Consider the following 25115-nt stretch of genomic DNA (forward strand, 5'->3'; position numbering starts at 1 on the left):
ACATTTATTCTCCACACACACACACACACACACACACACACACACACACTGCGGAGCGTCCGGCGGCAGATAAGCAGTAAACGGCCATAATTTTATTATTTATTTCTGTCTTATCGAGCGTTGTTTGCTTATTTATTTCTCTCTGTCTGTTGTCTTCAATGAGTTAAACAATGCCTGCAGATTACCGCTCTATCTGCCATTATTTCCTTTTCAAGCCGCGCACGTTTCATGTGTGTGTGTGTGTGTGTGTGTGTGTGTGTGTGTGTGTGTGTGTGTGTGTGTGTGTGGAGGATGTGTTCATTATCGTGCGGTCCCAGCCTCGTCCCTTTAACAGTAATTGCAGCGATATTAATTGCGGCGCGGCGGCTGGTTGATGGTAGAGCCATGATGCTGCGCTGATAGGGCTCCGCTCTTCCTCCTCCTCCTCCTCCTCCTCCTCCTCCTCACCCTGACAAACGAACTGCCGGGTGAGCGAGGCGGAGGGATGGAGGAGGAGGGGGGTGAGAGAGTAAGGGAGAGAGAGAGATAGCCCCTCTATCAGCTCCGGAGCAGGCGCTGTCTTTATCAGGAGCACGATTGGCAAAAAGGAAACTTTGACCGGTCTGAATTTTTCTCTTATCGTCAAGCCCCCCCTCCCCCCTCCCCCCTCCCCCCTCCCCCCCCCTCCCCCTCCACCTCCTCCTCACCCCTCCCTCCATCCATCCACCTTCTCCTCCTCTGGTCTCTCCATCACCACCAACACCCCTCCATGTCATTCTCCTCAGCTTTGCATTGTTTCTCCTCCTCTCTCTCTCTCTCTCTCTCTCTCTCTCCCTCTCTCTCTCTTTCTCTCGCTCTCTCTCTCTCCCTCTCTCTCTCTCTCTCTGCTGCATTTCTTCTGCTTTCAGCCTCTTGTTGCTTTTCAGACGTAAGAAAGTCGAAAGTCAAAACGAGAGAATCTGTTCTGTGTGAAAGACCTGGTTCAGGACTGAGAGACCTGGTTCAGGACTGAGAGACCTGGTTCAGGACTGAGAGACCTGGTTCAGGACTGAGAGACCTGGTTCAGGACTGAAGGACCTGGTTCAGCACTGAGAGACCTGGTTCAGGACTGAAGGACCTGGTTCAGGACTGAGAGACCTGGTTCAGGACTGAGAGACCTGGTTCAGGACTGAGAGACCTGGTTCAGGACTGAAAGACCTGGTTCAAGACCTGGTTTTAGACTAAACCACCTGGTTCTAGATTAACTTCAGTCCTGGTTTTAGGCTCGTCTAAGAACAGGCTCAGTACTAACTTTACATCTGGTTCTGGACTAAAAGGCAGGTTTAAAATAGCCTGAGATTTAATAATCACAACAGCAATAATAATACATTTTATTTATAATGCACTTTACATTTCAGTGAAATCTCAGAGTGCTCCAGCAGTACAGAGTCAAAACAACAACAACAAATAACAAGAGTTTAAAATGCAAAACAAAAATCAAAACATCAAAACAGTGTCGTTGAAAGACTTCTAATAGGCCTTTTAGAATAAGAAGGTCTTAAGGCCTTTTTTAAAGACCTCCACACTTTGTGGAGCCCTCAGGGTCTCTGGGAGGACAGTCCAGAGCCGAGGGGCCGCTGCCTGAAAGGCCCCGCCTCCCCTGGGGGAGCGTTTGGTCCTTGGTGGGTGGAGGCAGTCGGCGGAAGAGGAGGAGCGCAGGCTTCGTGTGGCGGTGTGGATGGTGAGCAATTCGCTGAGGTTGGAGATTAGATTTAAGTCTTGTTTAAGACTAAAAAACCAGTTGTGACTAGTTTTAGACCTGGTTTATGACTTGTTCTGGATCTGGGCTGAGATGTGTTTCAGACCTGGTTTAAGACCGGGTTTTAGATGAACCTTCAGACTGAATCAGGTCTGGCTTCAGGGTCATTCTGGACTTTCACAGACCTTCTGTTCACTTCCTCTTAACCTGGTTTTCTTCCCTACCTTCAGTCCTCGTTGACCTGATCTGGACTGAGCTAGAACTGGTTTTAGTCTCGGTCCTACACGGAGTTCAGGCTGGTTTTTTTTTTGGACTCAACATGAACTGGCCAAAAAACCCGTTAAAACCCGCTAACTCCCGGCTCCTCATGGCAGTGTGAAAGGGTTAATCAGCATTTGGACCCGGGTTTTTAACGGCTCGGCTTCTATCGGCTTTTAGTGGGAGGGGCGAAAGGGGGTGAAAGGCAGACTCAGGTCTACGCTGTAATTTACGTGATGACGTCGCTACGTTAGCGGCTTGTTGTTGTTTTTGGCGACATAGCGACACCAGAGAGCTCCTCTTGATCCGTGGGGAAGAGGAGATTCGTCGACAGGTAAAGGCGGCTGAGCTCCAGGGCATTGTTTACTTTCTGATGATGTCATCAACGTGGGACACCATCAGCGCGGGAGAACGAACGCAGCCACGCGGCTCTCCAGCAGGCGGTTAGACCAGGCGCCAGCCTCCGCTCATAAAACATGAAGATAATGCGGAACTGCAAAAAAAGCTGTAATTCCTGGGAAATTCCAGCAGGGGGCGATGATGCTGGTTTCTAAAAGAGCCCGGGTCTCATTTCAAAAATGCCAATTTTCAGAGTGCAAATAAACATAAAGCTCCCGGTTCCAGAACAGCTTCTGGTCTCTGTCTCTAGTTTCTTCTCAGACTCTGAGTTTCACATAAATCGTCTTGTTTTCATGTTACGAGTTACAGTTTTGCAGGAATCGGCCTATCACAGCGTGATGTGGTCATGTGACGGGCTGGACCAATCACAGTTACACCTGCTTTCAAATGTTCAATATGTAGACGTCCTGCTGGACTCGCTGAAGTCTTCAGAACGGGATTTGGGAACGCTGTGGGTGACGTCAGGAACGCTTTATCTACTGTACGTACCGTGTATGGGTTAGACCGGGGTCTGCAGGCAGCGCGAACGGAGTCAAAAGCCGATTGTCGGCAGGTCGAAAGCACGGGTCGCCCCGCCTGTTGCAGTGGGAAAGGGGTACGAGTGTGTTCATTTCAGTCCAGTCCTCTGGTTTTGCTTCTCCTTCCAGGCTGAATTTTAATCCTTTCATTCTTCGTGTTCCTCCTCTGTGGGCTTGAGGTGTTGATCTTTCTGGACGCCAGCAGAACTCGAGGATGTGTTCTAAGGAGAACGTGTTGCTGGTCACTGTCACAGTTCTCCTCCTGTTCTCAGCGGCTCAGACGCTGAATTAATCGGCTGCAAACCGGAGCAGTAATAATAATATTGATCTGCTCGTCGCTCAGGAATCCACCTGATCTGCTGAGAAGCGCCCGTTCCTCTGAGGAACCTTCAGTCTCCCTTTTTACATTCTGGCCCCGAGACGAGCATCAATTATTCTAACACCACACACACACACACACACACACACACACACACACACACACACACACACACACACTCAGCCATTAGCAGCGTCTGCTGCTGGATAATCTGATTCATTACTGGACTCCACATGTTGCTCTAATCAGCTGTTTGCGTGTCGGAATAAACTCCTGAGTCACACATGAAAGTCCGTCCGTTTCCTCTCTTTTCTTTTCATTTCTCTTTTCTTTTCTCTCTTTTCTTTCTTCCGAGCGGCAGCAGCGGCTATCGGAGCGCTGGCTTTGTGGCGCCCATTGATAGGAAAAAAAAAAAAAAAACATTAAAATTAAAGAGATGATAACTGGGACTGGATTAGAGGCTTCAGCAGTTTCTCCACTTTCTTTAAAACAATCTGGAGGGTGTGTGTGTGTGTGTGTGTGTGTGTGTGTGTGTGTGTGTGTGTGTGTGTGTGTGTGTGTGTGTGTGGGATTGACGTGGAGGAGAAGTCTAGGTGGGAGCGTGCTCTCTATCGGGGATGGCATGATATGCTAAAGCCGCCGTCTTAATCTGGCGGTGTGTCCGTCCTGCATGATATGCAAAGTGAGTGATGAAGAGGAGGAGGAGGAGGAGGAGGAGGAGGAGGAGGAGGAGGAGTGACCTTGCAGGCTGAAGGCTCCATATTTTCTCCCTGGCTGCTTAAAATTCTTGATATGCAAATGAGTGTCACAGTAATCCCTTGTCATTCGCCGGCTGGAGATCTTCCTCACCGCCACCACTGCCGCCGCCGCCGCCGCCGTGCACAAAGCACGGAGTGAGCAGGGTAGCTGCTAGCCGCTAGCCGCTAGCTGTTAGCTGCTCGCTGCTAGCTTGGAGCTATCGGGATGAGCGTCAGTCAGTCGGTCCAGCAGGGGGCAGAACCTCCGGGAGGAAGCGCCGATGCTGGCGTGTGAAGCGGCTTCCTGACGCTCCGGATCCACGTCACCGTGAAAAAAACCAAACACACAGCCGCTCCCTCGGAACCGTGACCTTTGACCTCTGGAAACTCCCAGGAGTCAAAGACAAACGAGAGCAGTGAAGGACGGGAAGTAGACGGACACGTGTGTGTGTGTGTGTGTGTGTGTGTGTGTGTGTGTGATTCAAGACGAGATGGAATTGAGATTTTTCTACCAGATATTTTCATATTTTGAGTCAATCCACCATATTTTGATTTGATCTGCGATGTTTTTTTCCTTTCGCGACGATTCGACTGGATTCAGGATGATTTGTTTGGATTCGTTGTAGTTTAGAGGGAGGTTGACACCAGCAGGCTAACAGTTAGCATCGCGGCTTCAGCTCCCGGCGTCCGTCCAGAACCGTCTCCTCCCTGACGGTGGTGGACCAGGACCGGGTCCTCTGGCGCTCCTGCTGGGGCTGCACCGATCACAGGATCCATCGGGATCCGTCAGATCCGATCAGGTCTGGTCGAAGCGCTAATCGGGATCAGTGTGGAAAAAAAAAACAACAACCTAGTTTCAGTTACAGAACCAGACTTCAGGGAAGCAGAGATCAGGTGACACAGGAGGAGTCAGCAAAATGAGTCACATGATCTCCATGAGTGTCAACACAGCCAACAGCCGAGAGCCAGCAACATTCTGGAACACACACACACACACACACACACACACACACACACACACGCACGCAGGTATTTAAATCACCCCCAATGAAGCATTTGAAGCATTGTAATGACAGGCGTAATAATGGCTACCATTATTTACCAGGCTCTGTGTGTGTGTGTGTGTGTGTGTGTGTGTGTGTGTGTGTGTGTGTGTGTGTGTGTGTGTGTGTGTGTGGGCTTATCATACAGTGGTTAATTATAAAGGTGCACTATATGCATATTATCACCTGGCAGAGCCTCATGTCTTTGGTCTGAGATGTTGGCTGCGTCTCATTAGCATACAGACCCCCCCCCCCCCCCCCCGAAGGTTCTTCCCCCCCCCGCGCTCCGATAAGACCTTTGTCTCTCGGTTTGATGCATCTGGTCACGGCCGGCCGCGGCGCCGATGGGCGGATAAGATGTTTGTGGAGGAGCTTCCAGTTTTCCCTCCGTTGTTTATTTGTTCGCCGACCGGAGCCATTCAGTCCCGTCCAGCAGCCGCTCGGCTCGTATCTGCAGCGTGTCGGCCGTCCAGGAGCGCCGCCGCCGCCGCCACCGCCGCCGCCGCCGCCGTGTGGTCACCTCACACGCCTCAACATGTAAACCTCCTCTGTCTGTCGAACCTGCTTCCCAACAAACCAGGAGAAACGACTCCGGCGTCGGCAGAGAGCCCGTTCTGATGAACGCTGCTGGTGCAGGATTCAGTCAACTGACCGGAGAACTGTTGCATTCTGGGACTTTTTGGAGGAGTGGGTGGAGGAGGGCGGGTGGAGGAGTGTGGCGCAGTGTGGAAGTGTGATATTGAGTTTGGAGGGCGGAGATAAGTGTCGGGGTGAGAGGAGTTGAAGGATCAATGAGAGTGAGAGACGAGGGCGGAGATTTAAGAGCTGGAGTTCAGATAGTGAAATTAGAGGCGGGGGGGGGGGGCGGGGGGCGGGGGGCGGGGGGGGGGGGGGGTGGAGAGATAGAGGGATGAGGGAGATAGAGGTGTGTGAGGAGGTGACAGTGTGGAGTGCAGCTCCCGGCCGAGCCGGCGGCGTCGCCATGGGAACGCCGGCGTCCGTCCATCTGTCTGTCAGACCCCCACCCCACCCAGACCCCCCCAGACCCCCCCAGACCCCCCCAGACCCCCCGGCTCCATTTTAGGAAGGCTCTGGAGGTGAAGCACGGCATGCTGGGAATCGTCTTCCTGGTCAGCTCGGCCCTCGATCATCATGAATGATTATCAGAAACATTAATTATTAAAGGAATCAGGATCTGATACGGATCAGATAACCTGGAACAGGAAGTGACTCTTCATCTGGAGTCTGGATTAATAATCAACCGGGACGCTTCCCGTTTGTCCGCTGGCGGCGGAGAAGTGGGCGGAGTCCTGACGGAGTGGAGTCGTTCTCTGGACGGAGATCAGAACCTTTAGCTTCGGGAACCAGAACTCGTCTGGTTCTGCTCCAAACACACTTCTGTGTGTTTTGGTTTTTTACGTTACATCTGAAGAACTTCCCTCATTTTCCCACATGAATCCCCCGTTTCCACGGCAACGCTTCAGGTGAAAACACTTTGCTGATGAAAAATTTCACGTTTACACAGCAACTTTTTAAAAATGATGTTTGTCTCCATGGAAACATCAGAAATGTGACAATCTATGACGTTAGTGTGATGGGCCACTGTTAAGGACCAGGACCAGGACCAGGACCAGGACCAGGACAGTATGGACCAGGACCAAAATGAGAGCTGCTCTAAAACCAGTAGTACGTTTGGTGAGGCTCGTGGCCTCCATCAGCTCGCCCTGATCTCCTCCACTCCAGGAATAAGGCCTCAGAGTCTTAGTTAACAGTAAAACCAAAGGGATTCTTCAGTATTTTTGTATCAACAAAACAAAACAAGAGGTTCTTATTTTCCTCTGGTTTTATTGGGACTGGTAATATTGAAATATAGTTAATGGTTCTGTTCTGAAGAAGAACCCAGCAGGAACCGTGACCTGATGGTCCAGACGTCAAGAAATTCACTCCACTACAATCTTTCCCAGTCAAACATCAACCAGGAGCGGATGTACGACAGTAAAGACCCGTCGCTTCACACCTCGTTTGTTTACCAGCAGCAGAGCTCAGTTTGGTCTGAAGCTCCAGAAGCTCCAGAAGCTCCAGAAGCTCTGAAAGTCACAACCAGCAGCGTCCAGTGAACTGCAGGCCCCAGACAAACACTCCCAGACAGTAAAGTGGAGGCAATAACTGATAACTGAGGTGTGTGTGTGTGTGTGTGTGTGTGTGTGTGTGTGTGTGTGTGTGTGTGTGTGTGTGTGTGTGTGTGTTTGTTCTGTGCACCGGACGCTCACACGCTGTCACATCACCCTCGTCCGCGGAGCAGATAAAGGATATATAACTGAAGCGACCGGCTGTCAGGAAGAAGTGATGTTTGCTGAAATTCAGCCCCACATGCAAACATCACCCTCAGTATTAAAACCAGAAACGTCTCCGAACTGTAAACGATGAAATGAAGATTCCAATGAGTCGCTGTTAGCAGCTTTCAACAGAAAAATACTGAATAGTGTTTCCAGTTTGTTTTGTTTCTTGTGACTAGCGGTATGCTAGTAACCGTTAGCTCCTGACCGACACCGAGCACCAACACAGCTCGGATGAAACGCCGTGAAGTCAGATTCATCATGGAGGCTGTGTGTTGACGTGTTCTCCTGAAACGCTTTAGCATGTAGCATGTAGCATCTCTGGAGTCTGAGCCCTGAAACGCTTTAGCATGTAGCATGTAGCATGTAGCATGGGTGCGTGAGCCGATAGTGGAATCGGTGCATCCTTCGTCGATATGTTGATAGAAATGTTTGCTCGGGAATCAGCTGTTAGCATAGCGGCTGGACCGTAAAGCAGAGTTAAAAGCAGGCGCCTCCACAGCGCCGCCCGGTGTTCAGCACAGGAACGGCCTCGGTCCTCTCGAACCCATCAGATCTTGTTTTCCGTGATATTAGAGGGAATTTGCTTCCAGCCTGAAGTGATAACGTAAATGAGCCGATGTTTGGTGGTTCTCTGCTGTTGATAGCGTTTCCCAGCGGCACGCCGCTCCGTCTCCCCCTCTGAACCATATCTTCGCCCGTCTGGATGTTTGCTGAGCGGTGTGGAGGCCTGTCCGGGGTTTCCAGCGTGTTTCTCGCCGTCCCGCTGCAGCATCATGCCAGGCAGGAAGCTCAGATCCCTCTCACACATTTTCCCTCCGTCCTCCTCGTATCTCCGTCTTATCGGGTTCTGTCTCTCTCCCGCTCCGTGTCTTCCACTCTATCTCTCTCTCACCAGTTTCCTTCCTTTATTAGACAACAATTGCTTGTTTTCCCGAGTCGAAGGGGAATTTTTTACTTCGTCTGCAACAGAAGGAGAAAAGAAAATCAATGAAGCGTCTGGCTGCATGTGAACGTTAGAGGCTCTGAAATAACATCACAGTCATTCTATGTGATTGAAAACTTTATTTTTCACATCACGTCACTGGAAAAGGGATTAGTACTGATGTGGAGGATGGAAAATTGGACGTTTGACTCTTGAACTCATATTCATAAACAGTTTCCATCCTTTATTTGCTCACATGAGACACAGTAAAGCCTGGAAACATGAATATCTAATATTCCATATTACTGAATTCTCTCTTGTCCTTTATTTACTGATATTGAACGCTCTGTGTGGAGCACCACTGCGATGGAATCTCCTCGGATTCATCTAGTATTTCTATTCTCTTCACTTCTATTCTGGTCTAGTCTCATCTTTTACATTGTGGTGTGGTCTGTTCTGCCCTGATCTATGTTGATCTGGTCTTTTTGCTTCAGAAAACCTTCCAGGATCCGTTTTCATCCCGATGCTTTCTGTAGTTTTGCAGCAGCAGATTAAATCTCTCTGTTCTCTCGTTCGGGCCGTTTCTGATGAGTTTTCCATGAATGACTTGGAAAGTGTTTTGATTTTAGCGCGTGAGAAACAAAACATCACAAACTGGATGGTGTGTGTGTGTGTGTGTGTGTGTGTGTGTGTGGTGTGTGTGTGTGTGTGTGTGTGTGTGTGTTCTTGTATTTCTATCCTTGTCGAGGCCAAATGTCCCCACAAGGATAGCAAAACGTGAAACGACGTGCCTTGTGGGGACCTTTTTCCGGTCCTAAGTAGGAGAAACAGTGTTTTCTTGACCATGTTGTTGTTACTGAAAAAAGTAAAAGTGCAAAAACATTTCTTTAGGGTTAGGCTTTGTTGTGGTGTGGGTTAAGGTTAGGGTAAGGGTCAGGGTTAGGGGCTAGACATGAATGGGAGTCAATGGACGGTCCCCACAAGGATAGAAATACAAGACTGGGCGTGTGTGTGTGTGTGTGTGTGTGTGTGTGTGTGGTTTCCATCCAGATGTCTTGGAATTTTTTAGTGAATTTAGTGAAAATTTGCATGTTATAATTTTTTTAATTAATGAGAGGAGACTGTGCCGTCAGATGACATCATCAGTTTGTCATGAGATGATGTCAGAGTGTGCAATGAGATGACATCATCAGTGTGCCATGAGATGACATCATCAGAGCATCTCTCTGCCACAAAACCAACAAAATTCCTGCTTTAATGTTCGTTCGCTTCCTTCATCAGATGTGTCCAGATGTCCACCCTGTCCTAACCCCTCTATCACTGCATGGTGGACTTTGCGGTGCTGAATCCTCGGGCGATTTGGACACGCAGCTCCCTACTTTTTCCCTCAGCGCTGATCACGTGACCCCGCCATTCTGCCATTTTGCTGCAGATTTGCAATGCATGATGGGTAATATTGAGCCGTCTAGAGACCATCGATGCTCACTACTTTTTGAGATGCACTGTGGGAAATTTCTAGCGCCCTTCTTTTTTGCTCTCTGGACATTGGGGCAGCCCTACAGATGGCGTCTTCACCATGTAGAGTTCCACAGAGGGAACAGTGGGACGTTTGGCTCCGTCCCTCCAGACATGTCTTGCTCTGTCTGGCGCCTGTGACCTGGTGTCTGCTCCAGACCTGGTATCTGGTCCAGACCTGGTATCTGGTCCAGACCTGGTGTCTGGTCCAGACCTGGTATCTGGTCCAGATGTGGTATCTAGTCCAGAACTTGGCCCAAAATCCGTTTCCATAGCAACAAGTCCATCTTATATCTAGAATCAGATAAATCCTCCTCTCAGCTTTAACAGTTTTTTGCAAATTTTTTGAATCTTATATGGAATTTCTAGCGTTTCCATTAATGTTTATTTTCACAGTTTTTGAGAATGTGAATCAGAGCAGCTGGATGGAAACCCTGCTAGCCTCCCCCCCCCCCCCCCCCCCCCCCCCGCTCTGTCGCTCTGCTCTGTTTAATTGCTGAACCTCTAAATGACCCTGGATCCTGGATCCCGGATCCTGGATGTGTCAGTGAAGTCTATCAGTCTTTAACTTTCCTCCGTCTCCTTCCTCCGATACCGTCCTGATTGAAATGTCCCTTTTTTTTTTTTTTTTTTTCGCGGGAAGCCAGAAGGAGTTGTTAAAGCAGACATGAATTAATGATTGAATTAATTATCAGAGTCACATACCGTACAATTAATTTTGTGGCTTTGCCTCAGTCTTTTTTCCCTCTCCCCCCATCTGTGCGTAGAGAATGTCAAGAAACATTTTCTAATTAATTTATGTGTGATTATCAGGGAGAGTTTCTGGAAGGTCTCCACTTTCAATTTGTGACAGGCTGCAGCGGAGAGGCGGCGGCCGCTGATAGAGGTGCAGCGGAACGTGGCCTCACATCCAGCCCTCCTCTGGAGGCTGCGCTTCCATTCCATGTCTGTGGAGTTAAAAAAAAAAACAGTAGAGAAATCAGAGATCCTGCTGTCGTTTGTCTGAACCGTCAGACGGATGCATTTAATCTGATTTCATGAGGTGGATCATGATCTCCTCCTTGTAGCTTTTTTATTTCTAATATTGATTCAATTCAAACATGGAAAAAGCAAAAAACAAAATATAGACGCATACAGAAAGAAAAAAATCAATTCACAATAGTGCTGTCAGTTTTAATCGCATTCGTTCATGGAGGGCTGTCAACACTTCATTTTCTATTAAATAGCGGCTCATCCCATATTTAGGGTTGGGGTTAGAAATTGGTTCAAAGAAAAGAAATCGGACAGAAAACTCATTTTCGTGCCATTGAGACTTCTGTTTTTTCCTCCCTGTGCAAAACAGGTGCATTATGGGACATTGATTATTCAGTCCTGTTCAGTCCAGGTGAATCATGAGGATCAGATTCTTCATCTGAAGCTTAAAATGTTCCGATCATCGTCCTGTGGCGTCAGTGTTCTGGACGGTTCTACACCGAGGGAGAAACCGGGGCTGGAGTTCCCTTGAGCAGCTCAACTTTAAAACGTTGGATGGTTGAAATCCCGCAGTCGTGTTTTCTGATGAGAAACTGCCCCGGTTCAGTGAAACGACTCAGATTCACTCAGACCCACATTTCTGTGTTAAATTGGTGATTTTGTGTGTTTATTACAAATTCATTAATGATGCGATTAATCAGAATTAAGATTAATTAGTTCATTTTTTTTAATCGATTGACAGCACTAATTTATCTAAAATTAAACTAATTTTTTCTCTACAGTTCCACACTATTTACACACAAACCTCATATAAATTTATGTTTTCTGGAAATACATACTCACTGAATGAATAATCTATATCCAGGTTTACACACACACACACACACACACACACACACACACACACACACACACATACACACACATATAACACATGTATCTAATTGAAGGTTTGAAGGTGTGTGACGGTGGCAGGACGACGGTCGGCTCTGGGTGTTCGATGGCCCTTAATGGTCGCCTGTGATTGGTCGAAGTCATGACGACTAACGAGCGGACACGCCGCTCCGTCTCTCCGTCTCGACACTTTTTGAATCTTGGTAACGGGTTGAAGACTTTCTGCTTCCCTGTCAAAGTCAATGGGAGAGCAGACGACCAAACGAGCGAAGCCTGAAGTCCGTCAGTTCTGTTAATAAATGGGAGTGAATGGAATCTGCTCCACATATCTCTAGAACAGCTGTGAAACTTCCATCCACTTCCTGTTTTTCTTCACCCACCTTGTAACGATGCATTTTAATGAGAGAAGAGATGCATTGGGTCTTTTATTTTGGAGGTGTGGTGAGCTGGATGCGGTGACCGGACGCTCGCTCGCTTTCACTCAGAGATTAATTTTGTTTATCAATAAAAAAAAAAAAAAAAAAAAAGAGGAACGTGGCCGGCAGCAGTCAGGTGATTGAACTCCAAAATGAAGTTTGTGCACGTGAATGTCAGGATTCTTTGTCTGGAGTGAGGAGGAGGAGGAGGAAGGCTCAGCTCATCAACAGTAGCCCTGTCACTTGTTCGCTTTTCACCCCCGTCGTCCTCTGAACAGGAAAAAAAGAAGCTTTTTTCTCTCTCTCTCCCTCCCTCTCTCTCTCTCTCTCTCTCTCTCTCTCTCACTCAGTTTATCTTTCTTCGCATATTTGTGAATTTGCATGTTTGCTTCTTGCTCTTTTCTGGTGGTGTATGTATTTTGTAGATAAAAGTTCAGCAGTGCAGTTAAGAGAAATTAGTTGGGTAAACAGTGGTAAATGTCAATGATAAAGTTCTGTTGAAGCTCATCTGATTAGCGCGGCGACGCAGGTGTCTTATCTCGCCTGTGCAACAGAGGGTAAAATGGAAATGATTGCGTGGTCCTGAGCAGGAGATGACTATCCCAGAAATGTCTATCTGCCGCTGAGCCGAGCCCGCCGGACTCCAGGGACCCAGGGGTGCAGCCGGGAAGATCAGCGAGCGAGAGAGGCAGAGAGAGAGAGAGGGAGGCGCTCAGGTCGGGCCAGTTGTTAGATTGAAGCCTTTTTTTTTTATCAGGTGGAGCTGAAAATGACAAAAGTGACCATTAATGAGAAAAGCAGGAGAGACTTCATGAGAGCAGAAATATAACGACGATAAAGAAGCACTCGAATATCAGCGTCAACTTCAGGTAAAACCACAGCCGGATCTGCATGTCAGAGGAGGAAGATGCTCTATAATCTGATGTCAGAGGAGGAAGATGCTCTATAATCTGATGTCAGAGGAGGAAGATGCTCTATAATCTGATGTCAGAGGAGGAAGATGCTCTATAATCTGGATGTCAGAGGAGGAAGATGCTCTATAATCTGGATGTCAGAGGAGGAAGATGCTCTATAATCTGGATGTTAGAGGAGGAAGATGCTCTATAATCTGATGTCAGAGGAGGAAGATGCTCTATAATCTGATGTCAGAGGAGGAAGATGCTCTATAATCTGATGTCAGAGGAGGAAGATGCTCTATAATCTGATGTCAGAGGAGGAAGATGCTCTATAATCTGGTGTCAGAGGAGGAAGATGCTCTATAATCTGATGTCAGAGGAGGAAGATGCTCTATAATCTGATGTCAGAGGAGGAAGATGCTCTATAATCTGATGTCAGAGGAGGAAGATGCTCTATAATCTGGATGTCAGAGGAGGAAGATGCTCTATAATCTGGATGTTAGAGGAGGAAGATGCTCTATAATCTGATGTCAGAGGAGGAAGATGCTCTATAATCTGATGTCAGAGGAGGAAGATGCTCTATAATCTGATGTCAGAGGAGGAAGATGCTCTATAATCTGATGTCAGAGGAGGAAGATGCTCTATAATCTGGATGTCAGAGGAGGAAGATGCTCTATAATCTGGATGTTAGAGGAGGAAGATGCTCTATAATCTGATGTCAGAGGAGGAAGATGCTCTATAATCTGGATGTTAGAGGAGGAAGATGCTCTATAATCTGATGTCAGAGGAGGAAGATGCTCTATAATCTGATGTCAGAGGAGGAAGATGCTCTATAATCTGATGTCAGAGGAGGAAGATGCTCTATAATCTGATGTCAGAGGAGGAAGATGCTCTATAATCTGATGTCAGAGGAGGAAGATGCTCTATGATCTGTAAACATGGTGTTCCTGGTAAACAGAACTCAGGACTTCATCCAAAGCTGACGGAGGTGCAGTATTTGCTGTGTTTCCTTATTGAGGATGACGGTGGTGGAGGCGGGGGCGGGGGGGGGGGGGCGTCGGGCTCTGGGATTTGTCATTCAGCAGAGGTTAAACCCCTCCTATTAGCACGGGGTCGGAGCAGCTCGCAGATAAAGATTTCCTGTTGTGCCGTGTCAAAAAATCAATGGCTCGGCCGCGATGCGCTCATTTGATATCAACAGTCGTCTTTTTAAAAATCAATTAGGCCGGATAGAGAAGAGCGTCGGTGTCGGGTTACACCTTTTCCCTCGGATCCAGTCAGCTGCTGTGCTGGTGGAGGGCCGGCCCCTGATTGGACGGCTGTGAAGTCCGCCTGCGTGTCGTCCTGCAGTTTGAATGATGAAGAAACGTCATTAGAACTGTTCCACAGGAAGTTTAAATTTAAACTTTAATGTGTTTATTTGTTTTGGCGCTGGATATACGTGACAAAAACATTTTTATTTTCACAACAACCAGACGATTCCCGCTGAAAATGATTGTAATCTCAACATATATCTGGTTTTTATAAAACCTTCTGCTGCAAAATACAGTGAAAGATCCAGAAAACGTCTCTTGCTGTTGCATTCTGGGTATTTTTCCAGCTTGACTTTGAGGCTAATGCTAGTTAGCTAGCTTTTACGGCAGCATCGCCAACACGTCACCTCAGGTTCGGGTTGTTGAGTTCTGAAAAACGTGTTTTCTCTGAAAGTTTTCCGATTTGCTTGATACTTCGGCCGGATTGCAGCCTCTTGTGGGCTGGTTTTAGCCCACGGGCCTTATGTTGGACACCCCTGAGTAGAGCTGAACTTTCTCCCTGTTGGGTTCTTGATTCTGTGCATCACTTCCTTCTTTCAGCCTCGTGGGTTCCACCCTCGACCTGCCTGTGGGCTTCAGTGCATCCTTCAGTGGTGTCCGAGGCTTTTGCCTGCTCAGAATCTTTATGTAGATTTTCAGCCGATGCGCTCCATCTCATCACTTCCTTCCTCCACCTTTCCACTCATCCTGCAGGACATGTTGGACACAGTTAATGTGGAAGATGAACCAGATGTTTAAAAAAAAAAAAATGAAAGTGGGCCCAGCCTTCTTCCCTGTGGGACTCCACAAAACACCCTGTTTAGAATCCAAGAACACATCAAAACGCCTGTTTTAAAAAGATAACACAGTCCAGGAAACTCCCGTGGGAGACAGAAGTGAAACTTCTGGAACATCTTATTAAACTCTGATGGCTCAGAGCCAATAAAAGAATCAAGCTTCCCATCTTCTCAGCGAGAAAACTGTTTTGGATTCTTCCCCAAAGTTGTGGACACTTTCCACTAAGTAAGCATTTATTAATAATATGACACATGTGGGGAGATAAGGGCCCACCTGCAGGTTTAATTAATTTTCCTTCCAGGACGAGCGTACCTGAAGATGTATCAACAATTAATCTGGCTGATTAAGTGTAGAATAAACCGTTTGTCCCACTGCGGCGGCATCTTAAGGAGATGCCTTCAATTATTGCTCCGGTTTGTCTGATAAATCCTCGGAAGTGACGACGGCTTCACCCGCCTTTAATACCGGCGCCGTTTCCCTTAATTGCGACTTTGGGCTCTTTAAGATGGTAAACTCCACCGAGGAGCCGCGAGGCGTTCACTGACCTTTACTGACTGCTGAGCAGGTTAGCAGGAGTGGAGAGGAATGCTGGGTGTGTGAGACCTCCTCTCCTCCTCCTCCTCCTCCTCCTCCTCCTCCTCCTCCTCCTCCCTCTTCTTCTGGACTCTCTGCGTAATATTGACTGATATTCCGTTGTGATTCTATTTTGCTTTAGAAAACAGCCACAAAAGCTCCTCTCTAAATAAAAGGAGGGGAAAACGTCATTTTTCTCACCATCAGAGGCTTCAGCTCCAACCTTAAACCGAGGCCCCGTTTACACGACCATGTTTCAAGTGAAAACGCTTCGTTTTTGCTTTTCTGCTTTTCAGAAACCAGAAGGAAAACTCGCCGTGCTGTATTTAAAAGTTACATAAAGCCCGTAGTCATCAGTAGAGAAATGATGCTACATTAAGGCCTGTGTAGTGCTGATTGAGCTGATTGAGCCGGCTGTTGATGTTGTTGTCGGTTGTTTCTCTCACACCTCGGAGCTTCAACTGTCTGAGTTCGTCTTGGAATGACTGTAAGACTTTTATTTTGAAGGAGACTGGACCCCAGGAAGAATGGTGTCTACTGGAGCAACATTTCAGGGTTTCAGGAACTGTTGAGGAATCGATGTGTTTTCAGCTGAACGTTGGTCTGAAGGAGGCGTTTCCTCTGCTTCACTGCTGCTGCTCCGATCGCTGCCTCCACCCCCCCACCCCCCCCACCCCCGCCCCCCATTGGTTAATTGCGTTAGTCGTTTCATTAATGACGGACTGATTGTTTTATTGTTCTGGCTCGTCAGAGACGGCTGGACGCCCCAGTGGCTGCTGAAGCGTCCGTATTGATAAGCCTTTGTGTGTGTGTGTGTGTGTGTGTGTGTGTGTGTGTGTGTGTGTGTGGCATCATGCAGACGGCGGGAGCAGCCATATTGATAAGGCTCGTCGGGGTGATTACGGCGGGCAGGGGGGTAATTAGCAGGGATCAGGGCTGTTGGGGGGCTGTTAGCACCGCCGCCGCTGTTAGCTAACCTGTTGGGATTAGCGGGCGGCTCTCATTAGCGGCGCGGCTGTGATAGCTCTTTGAGCTACTGATGCTACCTTTAATTAATCCCCCGTCTCTGGGTCCACTTAATCAGGTGATCAATAACGCAGCGGGCTGAGCAGAGCAGGCGCCGCGTCCCCCGGTTCGATGCCGAGGCTCATGGGGGGGTGTGTCAGTATCAGATGTATCAGTGGTTTATTCAAAACCCGGTTTTGTTGTGGAGAATTTTCATTTTCTACCTGAGGACTCGTGACGTTTTTCTGCTTCCGAAACATTTTGCGTTTCCACGGCAACGCTTTGAAAATGTTTCTGCAGGAGTGCTGACGGCGGCCCACCGGCTGCTGTTTGACCAAACAGGAAACATCGACTTTTTCAAAAAGTTACATTTAGAGCCGTTTCCACGGAGACGGAGTCGGATCGTTTTCAAAAAGTTGCCTTTCCCACCGTTTCCACGGAGACGGAGTCAGATCGTTGCTAAAATGCTGTTTGCTGTCGTTTCCATGGAGACGGAGTCGGATCGTTTTCAAAAAGTAGCGTTTCCAGTGGCTCCGTCAGTGTTGTAAGCTCACTGTGAAAACGTGAGGTTGTTTAAAAACAGTTCATGTTTCTGGTTTTAAAGTGAAGCAGCTGATTGATCTCAGTCTGGCCCCGCCCCTTCTTCAGGGGAGGGGGGACGGGGCAATCAGAACGACCGACCTGAAGCCACAGGAGCTGCCCGAGTTATGCCTGCGTGTTTAAATAAGTGCGGTCAGGCCCCCACGGTGTGCCTAGACCGGTGGACTGATAACGGGAGGGTGGGGTGGGGGGGGGGGGGGGGGGGGGGGGGGGGGGGGGTGATGGTTGGGGGTCTGGCGGCGGCGCAGTGGGGCAGTGGGCGTTGATGGAGTGGGTTGATAGCGGGTCAGAGCGGCTGAAGTGATGAGGACCCCTCATGGTCTGAGACCGGAGGGGGGCGGTGACGGTTGGGGGGGGTTCAGGTCTGAGACCAGCTGGACTGATGATCGATCTGTTCATGGATCCGAGATCTCTGGTGGTTTTAATGAATCTCTTAGTTTTCATCGTTCATTTTGCAGGAGTTGTCGGACAATTTAGCTCCTGTAACGACCAACAGTGTCAGAATCTAAACTGTTTAACTCGCAGTGAAACCAGTGATGTCCTCCTCCGCCCCCCCCCCCCCCCCTGCCCCCCCTCTGCCCCTCCTCCTCTGTGGGAAAGTCATTTTATCAGCGTCTGTCCGTTGTTCTCTGCTGGGGAGAGATACAGAGAAGATAGATGAGTGTTTTGACATGGAGAGTGTTAGACAAACACTCTTATCGGGCTCGCCACTTTAGCCCGACCCCCCCGAAACGGCGTCCCGAGCCGAGGAGGTGGAGGAGGAGCAGGAGGTGGAGGAGATCCTTCTTCCTCCCTGCCTTTGATTGTGGTGGAAGCCCTGCGGCGGTTCGAGTGTGGAGCTGTTAATCCAGTCCGCCGCTGCCGTCTTGAAGTTTTTCTCAGTGGATGGATGAGAGCGGCGTGGGTATCAGCTGCTCCATCAGCAGCAGCAGCAGCGGGGGGGGGGGGGGGGGCTTATCTCCTCGGTTCGGATCCCGCTCCCCCTGCTGTCCGCCGGCCGGCCGCCGCCACCGCCGCCGCTCCGGGTTCAGGTCCAGTTCATTCATGCTGTGAAGTCGGTCTGTGTTTGGAGAGCATCATGTGAGGCACGCTGAGGGTCAGATTCTCACGGCTGGACGTCTCTGCACCACACCGACTTCCTCCCCCTCCGTCTCCGTCCCTCCGTCTGTCCCGCGCTCACATCTAATCCAGTCAATACCGTCCTCCAGCCTCTCTTCATTCACATTGTTATTATTATTATTATTATTATTATTATTATTGTCATTATTATTATTATTATCATTATAACATGTATAACGTTTTAGGGATTTTTTTTAAATTACATTACTATGAAAACTTTTCATAAAATATTCTCCAACATCTTTATAATTTTGTTGAACCAGTAAATTAGAACCACAATAGGCTGATTTTAAGCGTTCACTCGACACCAGCGAAGTGTCCCCAAGCTCCTCCTCCAGCTGTTGCATTCTGGGTGTTTTTCCCGACTCATCCTGACAGCAGGGCTCTGAGGCTAATGCTAGCTAGCTTGTGTCCGTCGGCTCTCAAGAAGAAACCTCAGTTTCCTCTGAGCTTTATTACAACTTCCCTGGTGCTTCGGCCGGACTGGAGCTTCCAGCGGGCCGGTGTAAGGCCCACAAGGCCTTATGTTTGACACAGTTCACTCAGGTGTCCTGGTTGGAGGGAGGAAGAGTCTCGCGGTGGAGCGGAGCTGCAGGGACACTCAGGTTTCTGTCTCCTGTCTCCTCAGACGACCTGCAGCTCAGCGATGACGGCGGCGGCGGCGGCGGCGGCGGAGGGGGCGTGGCCGCCCTCAGGGACCTCCACCCAGACACCACCTGGGGCCCCTACCCGGGCGTCGTCCAATCAGAGGGCAGCGCGGAGGAGCCCGACTCAGAGGTGAGGTTCTGATGCTTCGAGTTCAGGTGTTTTTCAGTGATTCAGTCATTATATTTTATTTGCATTTGTTTATTTTTATTTGGTTGTTTTTTCTTATTTTCATTTTCTTGTTTTTCTTATTTTATTATTGTCATTTGGTTATATTCACTGAAGTCATGATCACTTTATTCTCATTGATTTATGAGCTTTTTACTGTTTATTGTATTAATTTCTATGTTACGTCAATTTTTGAGGGCATTTTGTAGTTGAGTTCATGCTTTGTGGTTTGTGTGTGGTGTGTGTGTGTGTGTGTGTGAGACCGGATGAAGCTGTATCAGAGGTCTGTGCATCATGTGCGAGTCCATCTAATCACATGATAGTGATGCAGCCGGGAGAGGCTTCCTGGCATGGACACACACACACACACACACACACACACACGGGGTCGTTCTCAGGCCTGGTGTGTGTGTGTTTGTGTGTGTGTGTGTTGTGTGTGTGTGTGGTGTGTGTTGTGTATGTGGGGTCCTTTTGTGTTTTACTTGCTTTATAACTTTAATTGATGTTAAATAAAACCTGAAGCGTTTCAGACTGAAGGAGGAAAACTGATCCGGTTCTTCAGACTGAAAATCACAATACAAGATCTTTTCTTCCTCCACCTCCCTCTACACCTCCTCCTCTCCTCCTGCTCCTCCTGCTCCTCCGGCTCCTCCTCCCCCCAGACGTCCGTCTGTCTTTATCTCCTCCCTGGCGCAATCCTCCTCGTCCTCCTCCTCCTCCTCTCCTCCTCTGGACAACAAACCCAGTGATTGATTCCTGCTTGATAGGCTCTCATTTCTAAGATTTCCTTTATTATCAGCGTGGCTCTGAGTGTGTGTGTGTGTGTGTGTGTGTGTGTGTGTGTGTGTGTGTGTGCCTCACCCGTCACCTTTTGTTCTTCCTCTCTCCTCCCCTGTCGTCCTCTTCCTCCTCTAAACTGTAAAATCTCCCTTTTCCCGTCATTCATATGGAAAACATCTCCTCCACCTCTCTTAAAACCCCATTTTCTCTCTCTTCTCCCTCATTTTCTGCCTCCCCCCCCCCCCCCCCCCCCCCCCCCCCCCCCCCCCCCCCCCCTCCTCCTCCTCCTCCTCTATCTGTGGAGTGACGGAGTGAGGAGACGGACCTTCGGTATCTGTGAGCAGATAGTGGCTGTAATCTCACATTCCTCCTCTGCTGCTCCCCCCGTCACTCCACATCCCCCCCTCCCTCCCTCCCCCACCGCCTCCTCATCCCCCCCCCCCACCCCCTCCTCGTCCCCCTCCTCGTCCCCCTCCTCCCTCGGGGGTCAGCAGGGGTCAGGGCCGTCCTCGTCTCCTCCCGCTCTGCCGGGATCTGGCGTGAAAACAGCTGCTGCCTTTTTCTTTAAATCCGGCTGAACTCCGCCCACTCACACAGGTGGAGGCTGCAGAGGTCAGAGTTCACCCACTGTGGCAGGGGCGGGGCTTCAGGGAGGGGGCGGAGCCAACCTGCCTGACACTGACGCTCCTGGCCGATGAAAACTGAAGTTTTTTCGAAATGCCGGCATGCTAGCTACACCGACGTTAGCGTTTCTACCGTTTCCATGGAAACGGACGTCGTTTTCAAACTGTTTCCGTGGAAACTGAAACGAAAACACAGAAACACTGACTTTTTATTTGTGCTCAGTGATTTGCTGATAACAAGCTGGTTTCCACCGGATCTCACTCCTGATGCATTGTGGGTAAAATAGCAGGGTTTTTCCGAGGAATGTCAGAGTGGTACTGAAAAAAAAAAAAGAAATACAGAACGAATATTAGCGAAAATGAAAGTTCTACCAAAAAATAAAGGAAAAGGAAAAAAAAAAGTTAAAAAGTGGGAGAAGTTGCTCTGATCGTAGAAACTTCTGGATTCATTCAAACAAAAGATGAAATGTTTTTTATGTTTTTATTAAAGCATCATTTTAAGTAGCGACAGTTTAAAGGTTTGTATGGTGTGTGTGTGTGTGTGTGTGTGTGTGTGTGTGTGTCTCAGATCGTTGGATTGATGGTGTCAGTTCTGAGTAATCAGGGCGGGGCTCACAAGCCCCCCCCCCCTCCATTAGATTAGCGCCGTGCTAACCGGCCTGTGTCGTATGGAAATGTCGCCATTATCATGTTGAGACGCGGCGGCGGCGGAAAGCCTTCCTCCTGGCGGCGCGGCGGACTTCAGAATGTGTTTACCGATCCCGACCGGCTGCCTGCTGAGTCTCACACTCTCTGCTTGACTGAACAAGCAGGTCCTCCCATGGCAACGCTGCCGCCGCCGCCGCCGCCGCCGATTGGATCGCTCACTACACATCTGATATTATATCTGCTCTGCTGCTGATTGGATCCTGCTTTAATTAACTGATAGTGCCGCCGTCTGTGATTGGGCCCAAGTTGCAGGATTGTGGTGAAATCGTGAGCCGAGATGAAGGATCAGAAAAGAAAGTATCAGAGCTGCATCGGCCACAGATGAACCAGAGCCGCCGGTACCGCCGGTAACCGGCTGAAGCAGCCGAACCGGCTGAACCAGGGGAACCGGGTGAACCAGGTGAACCAGGTGAACTGGCTGAAGCAGCCGAACCAGGTGAACCAGTTGAACCGGCTGAACCGGCTGAACCGGCTGAACCGGCTGAACCGGCTGAACCGGCTGAACCGGCCCCCAGGGCTTCTGGGCTGCTTCTTCAGACTAGTTCTGGTTCTTCAGTGGAGGAACAGTTTTTTTCTTTCAGCCTCATGCTAAACCAGTTCTGGACCAGTTCTGTCCGGGGTTCTGACTTGTTCTGTTATGTACTTGTGGTTCTGGACTCAGATCTGGTCTCTCTGGTTATGACTGCTGTTCTGCTTGCTTCAGTTCTAGTTTGACTCCGGTTTTGAGGAGTTTTGGGCTGATCTCCTCTAGTTTCACTCTGGTTTAGCTTGACCAGGAGTTCTAAATGGCTCTGGACTCATTTCATGCTGCTTTTTCAACTAGTCTCAGAGTGGTTTGGGACTAACTTTGGACTGGTTTCAGACTGGTTTTGACTAGTTTTGGACTATCTTTGGACTAGTTCTGACTAGTCTTTGGTCTGTTTGGACTAGTTTCTGGACTCCCGTCACACTAGTTTTGGCCTTCAGGTGAGACTAGTCCTGGACTTGGTTGTTGGTTTTGTCCTGGTCTCTAACTCGGTTTATTCATTATTTCTGAAGGAGTTTGAACAAGTTCTAAAACATTATCGACCCGTGTTGGATTTACTTTTGGACTTATCTCCATCTAGTTTCATTACTCTTCACAAGCTGTTTACTAGCATTTGGACTAGTCTCAGACTAGTTTGTGACGTGTTTTAATTGTTTCTGGACTAACTTCACACTAGCTTGGACTCCTTTCGGACTGGTCCTTGGTTTTGTCCTCGTTTCTATTAGTTTTATTTTGATTTCCAAACGTTTTGGACTCATCTAAACTGGGTTTTTAACTAGTCTCAGAATAGTTTTGGCCTGAACGTTGGACTGTGTATAAAGCTTCAGAGCTTCAAGTCTGGTTTGAAATGTTTTGAATTTCCTAAACTCATTTCAGCCTAGTTTCAATCTGGTGAGACTGCTTTTGGACTGAAATTTGGACTCGTTTCTGACTAGTGGATCTTCATTTCTTAACATTCCTGGACTAGTTTTGACCTGGGTTTTGGTGGTTTTGGAGTCATTTTGGACTAGTGTTCCTCTGGTTTCCACTGGTGTGAGTAATTCAGACTTTTTTTTTTAACTTCATGAACTGTTAGACAAGTTTCAGACTGGTTCATCGACGGGTGTCAGACGGGTGTGGGCCAGTCTTTTCCTGGTTTGGACTGCTTTATTTGGAACGGCTCCGCTTCTGCTGGTTCAGGTGGTTTTTTCGTTCTTTCTTGATCTGTGAAGCGACGTGAACTGCTCCGCTGGAGTAGAACCCCCCCACCCCCAGTAGCACCCAGCAGCGCCCCCCCCCCCCCCCTCCCCGATGCGGTGTTTTGTTGGGAAAGTCGGCCCGCAGGCGCGATCCTAGAAGGGGAGTTCAAAGCGTTATCACGCGCCCGCGACGTCTTTTCATCATGTTTTAGAAACAAGCGTTCGCACTAATCCCCCAATAATCTCTCCAGGAGAACGGGGCCGATAAGACGCGCCACCCACGGCTTCTCAAACACTTTTGGGTAGTCTCTCCTCGCCGCCGCGCTCGCTCCTCGCTCCCCCTGGAAGGACGGAGTGAAGGTGATGGGCGGCTCCTCCTCCTCCTCCTCATCCTCTGAACCGCTCGCCTCCCTCGCTCCCTCTCGCGACTCCGAGCCGGTTTGTTACAATCCCGATTCGGATCTGTGGAGTTTATCTGGACTCATCGACAGTGTTTCTCTGCTCTCTCTCTCCTCCGCCACAATCAAAATTAGAATGTTAATTAAAATGCTGCTCCTTCAGAAGAGACAAACGGATGATTACGCCGAGTGTGGAGACACCTTCTGCGATGCACCCGCAGAGCAACAAGAGTTTTAGAGAAGCGGCGCCGACGCTTTTAAACCACGACGCTCGCTCGCTCGCTTGCTCTCTCTCTCTCTGGTGTTGGTGTGTGTGTGTGTGTGTTTGGTGTGTACCTGCACTTAAAGTGTGTTATATATCAAAGTCCTTCGCTATCTGCCGGAGAAGAATTTTTAAATATTGGTTGATAACTCCTCATGCAGCCCGAGGCGTCGACAAAAAGCGGCTCCGCCGTGATATGAAGCCGGGCTATCTGCGCTGGCTCCTGGGTTGTAGTAGCGTAGCAGAGTGGCATCGTGGGTCGATCCCGAGTGCGTGTGTGTGTGTGTGGGCGCGCGCGTGCGCGCTTATTTACGGGGTAACGGGATGGTTTTAATCCTCCTCCTGCTGTGCTGGTGGAGCTGGTGGAGGTTCGTGTGGAGGTGGAGGCGTTTCACAGGAGCTCATCGTTTGAGGAACAGATGAACCTTCTGGAGGAACCTTTACCTGAACCTGGACCTGGATCTGGACCTGGACCTGGACCGGTTCAGTTCCTGATGAGTCCTGGTTTGAGTCCTGGTTCAGTGTTGCGGCCGCTCGTCGGACGGCTTCTGACTGGTTTTGAATCTCTTTCAGACGAGGTTTGAGCAGCGTTCTTGTCTCGAGCTGAGTCTGGACGTGTCTTTGGTCTTTGGACAGAACCAGAACCGGTCCAGACGCCCGGAACTATTCAACCAACTCTATAAGGCAGGGGTGTTCAACCTGTGGCTCTTCAGCCCCTCTGTAGTGGCTCCCTGAAGCCTTCACAACGTGATCCATGAAAATGAAATGTTCAAAATGATTCGTCACTCTCGGTTCAAAAGGGAATCAGAAAGGGTTCGAGCAGGGCTGCGCGGTCTACACGGTGTGCCGTCATCTGACCTGATACAGTTTAACTGCTGCTACGTAAATAAAATGTGCGGAACGATCGTTCAATCCTTCTCTTTTACTGAAAAACGCTGCGTCGCATCATTGAACGTGTTCCAGCTTCTTCTGGCGAACGTCTTCTCGGCTAAACACTGTTTTTCTAACAACATGCAGAGAGAGGTCGGACGCATGCGCAGTGTGAAGCACAGTGCTCGTCGCTTTGGGGGATATTTTACCCCATTTTTCCACTAAACAGTTTTTACTATTAGCAAATACGTAGTACGTGTAAAATGTACCCATTACTTTTCAGTTCTTTGGCTGACTACAATAATCGATTAAATTTTATACGGTTTAAATAGATTATATTTGCCTCTCTCCAAAATCACTTTTTTCAGTGTGGCGCACAGCCATGTGAACACGTGCAAAACCCCGAATGTGCTCATATTCATCTTTAAAAAGCCGGTCGAAAGGGACATGAAATACTGTTCTGCGCATGTTCTATCCGCAAGGAATCTTGGTCTTTTGAGTCCACAAACTACTGTGATACAGTTTAATTGATACGACGTAAAGAAAATGTGCGGAAACGATGGTTCAGTTCTTCTCTTTTACTGAAAAAACGCTGCGTTGCATCATTGAACATGTGACCACGTCT

At 48.8% G+C, this 25115-nt stretch overlaps 1 protein-coding gene across 1 annotated transcript in view; it reads left to right on the forward strand.

Moving 5' to 3' along the window:
- Window positions 1-25115, forward strand: part of zfpm1 (zinc finger protein, FOG family member 1) — a 92120-nt gene that overhangs the window by 52731 nt on the left and 14274 nt on the right. Inside the window, exon 4 of the mRNA XM_030096095.1 lies at window positions 18961-19109. Within this exon, the coding sequence (XP_029951955.1) occupies window positions 18961-19109 (149 nt within the window). The remainder of the gene's footprint in view (window positions 1-18960; window positions 19110-25115) is intronic.

The sequence above is a fragment of the Salarias fasciatus genome, chromosome 7, assembly GCF_902148845.1.
Source record: "Salarias fasciatus chromosome 7, fSalaFa1.1, whole genome shotgun sequence".
In the NCBI taxonomy this organism is placed as follows: Eukaryota; Metazoa; Chordata; class Actinopteri; order Blenniiformes; family Blenniidae; genus Salarias; species Salarias fasciatus.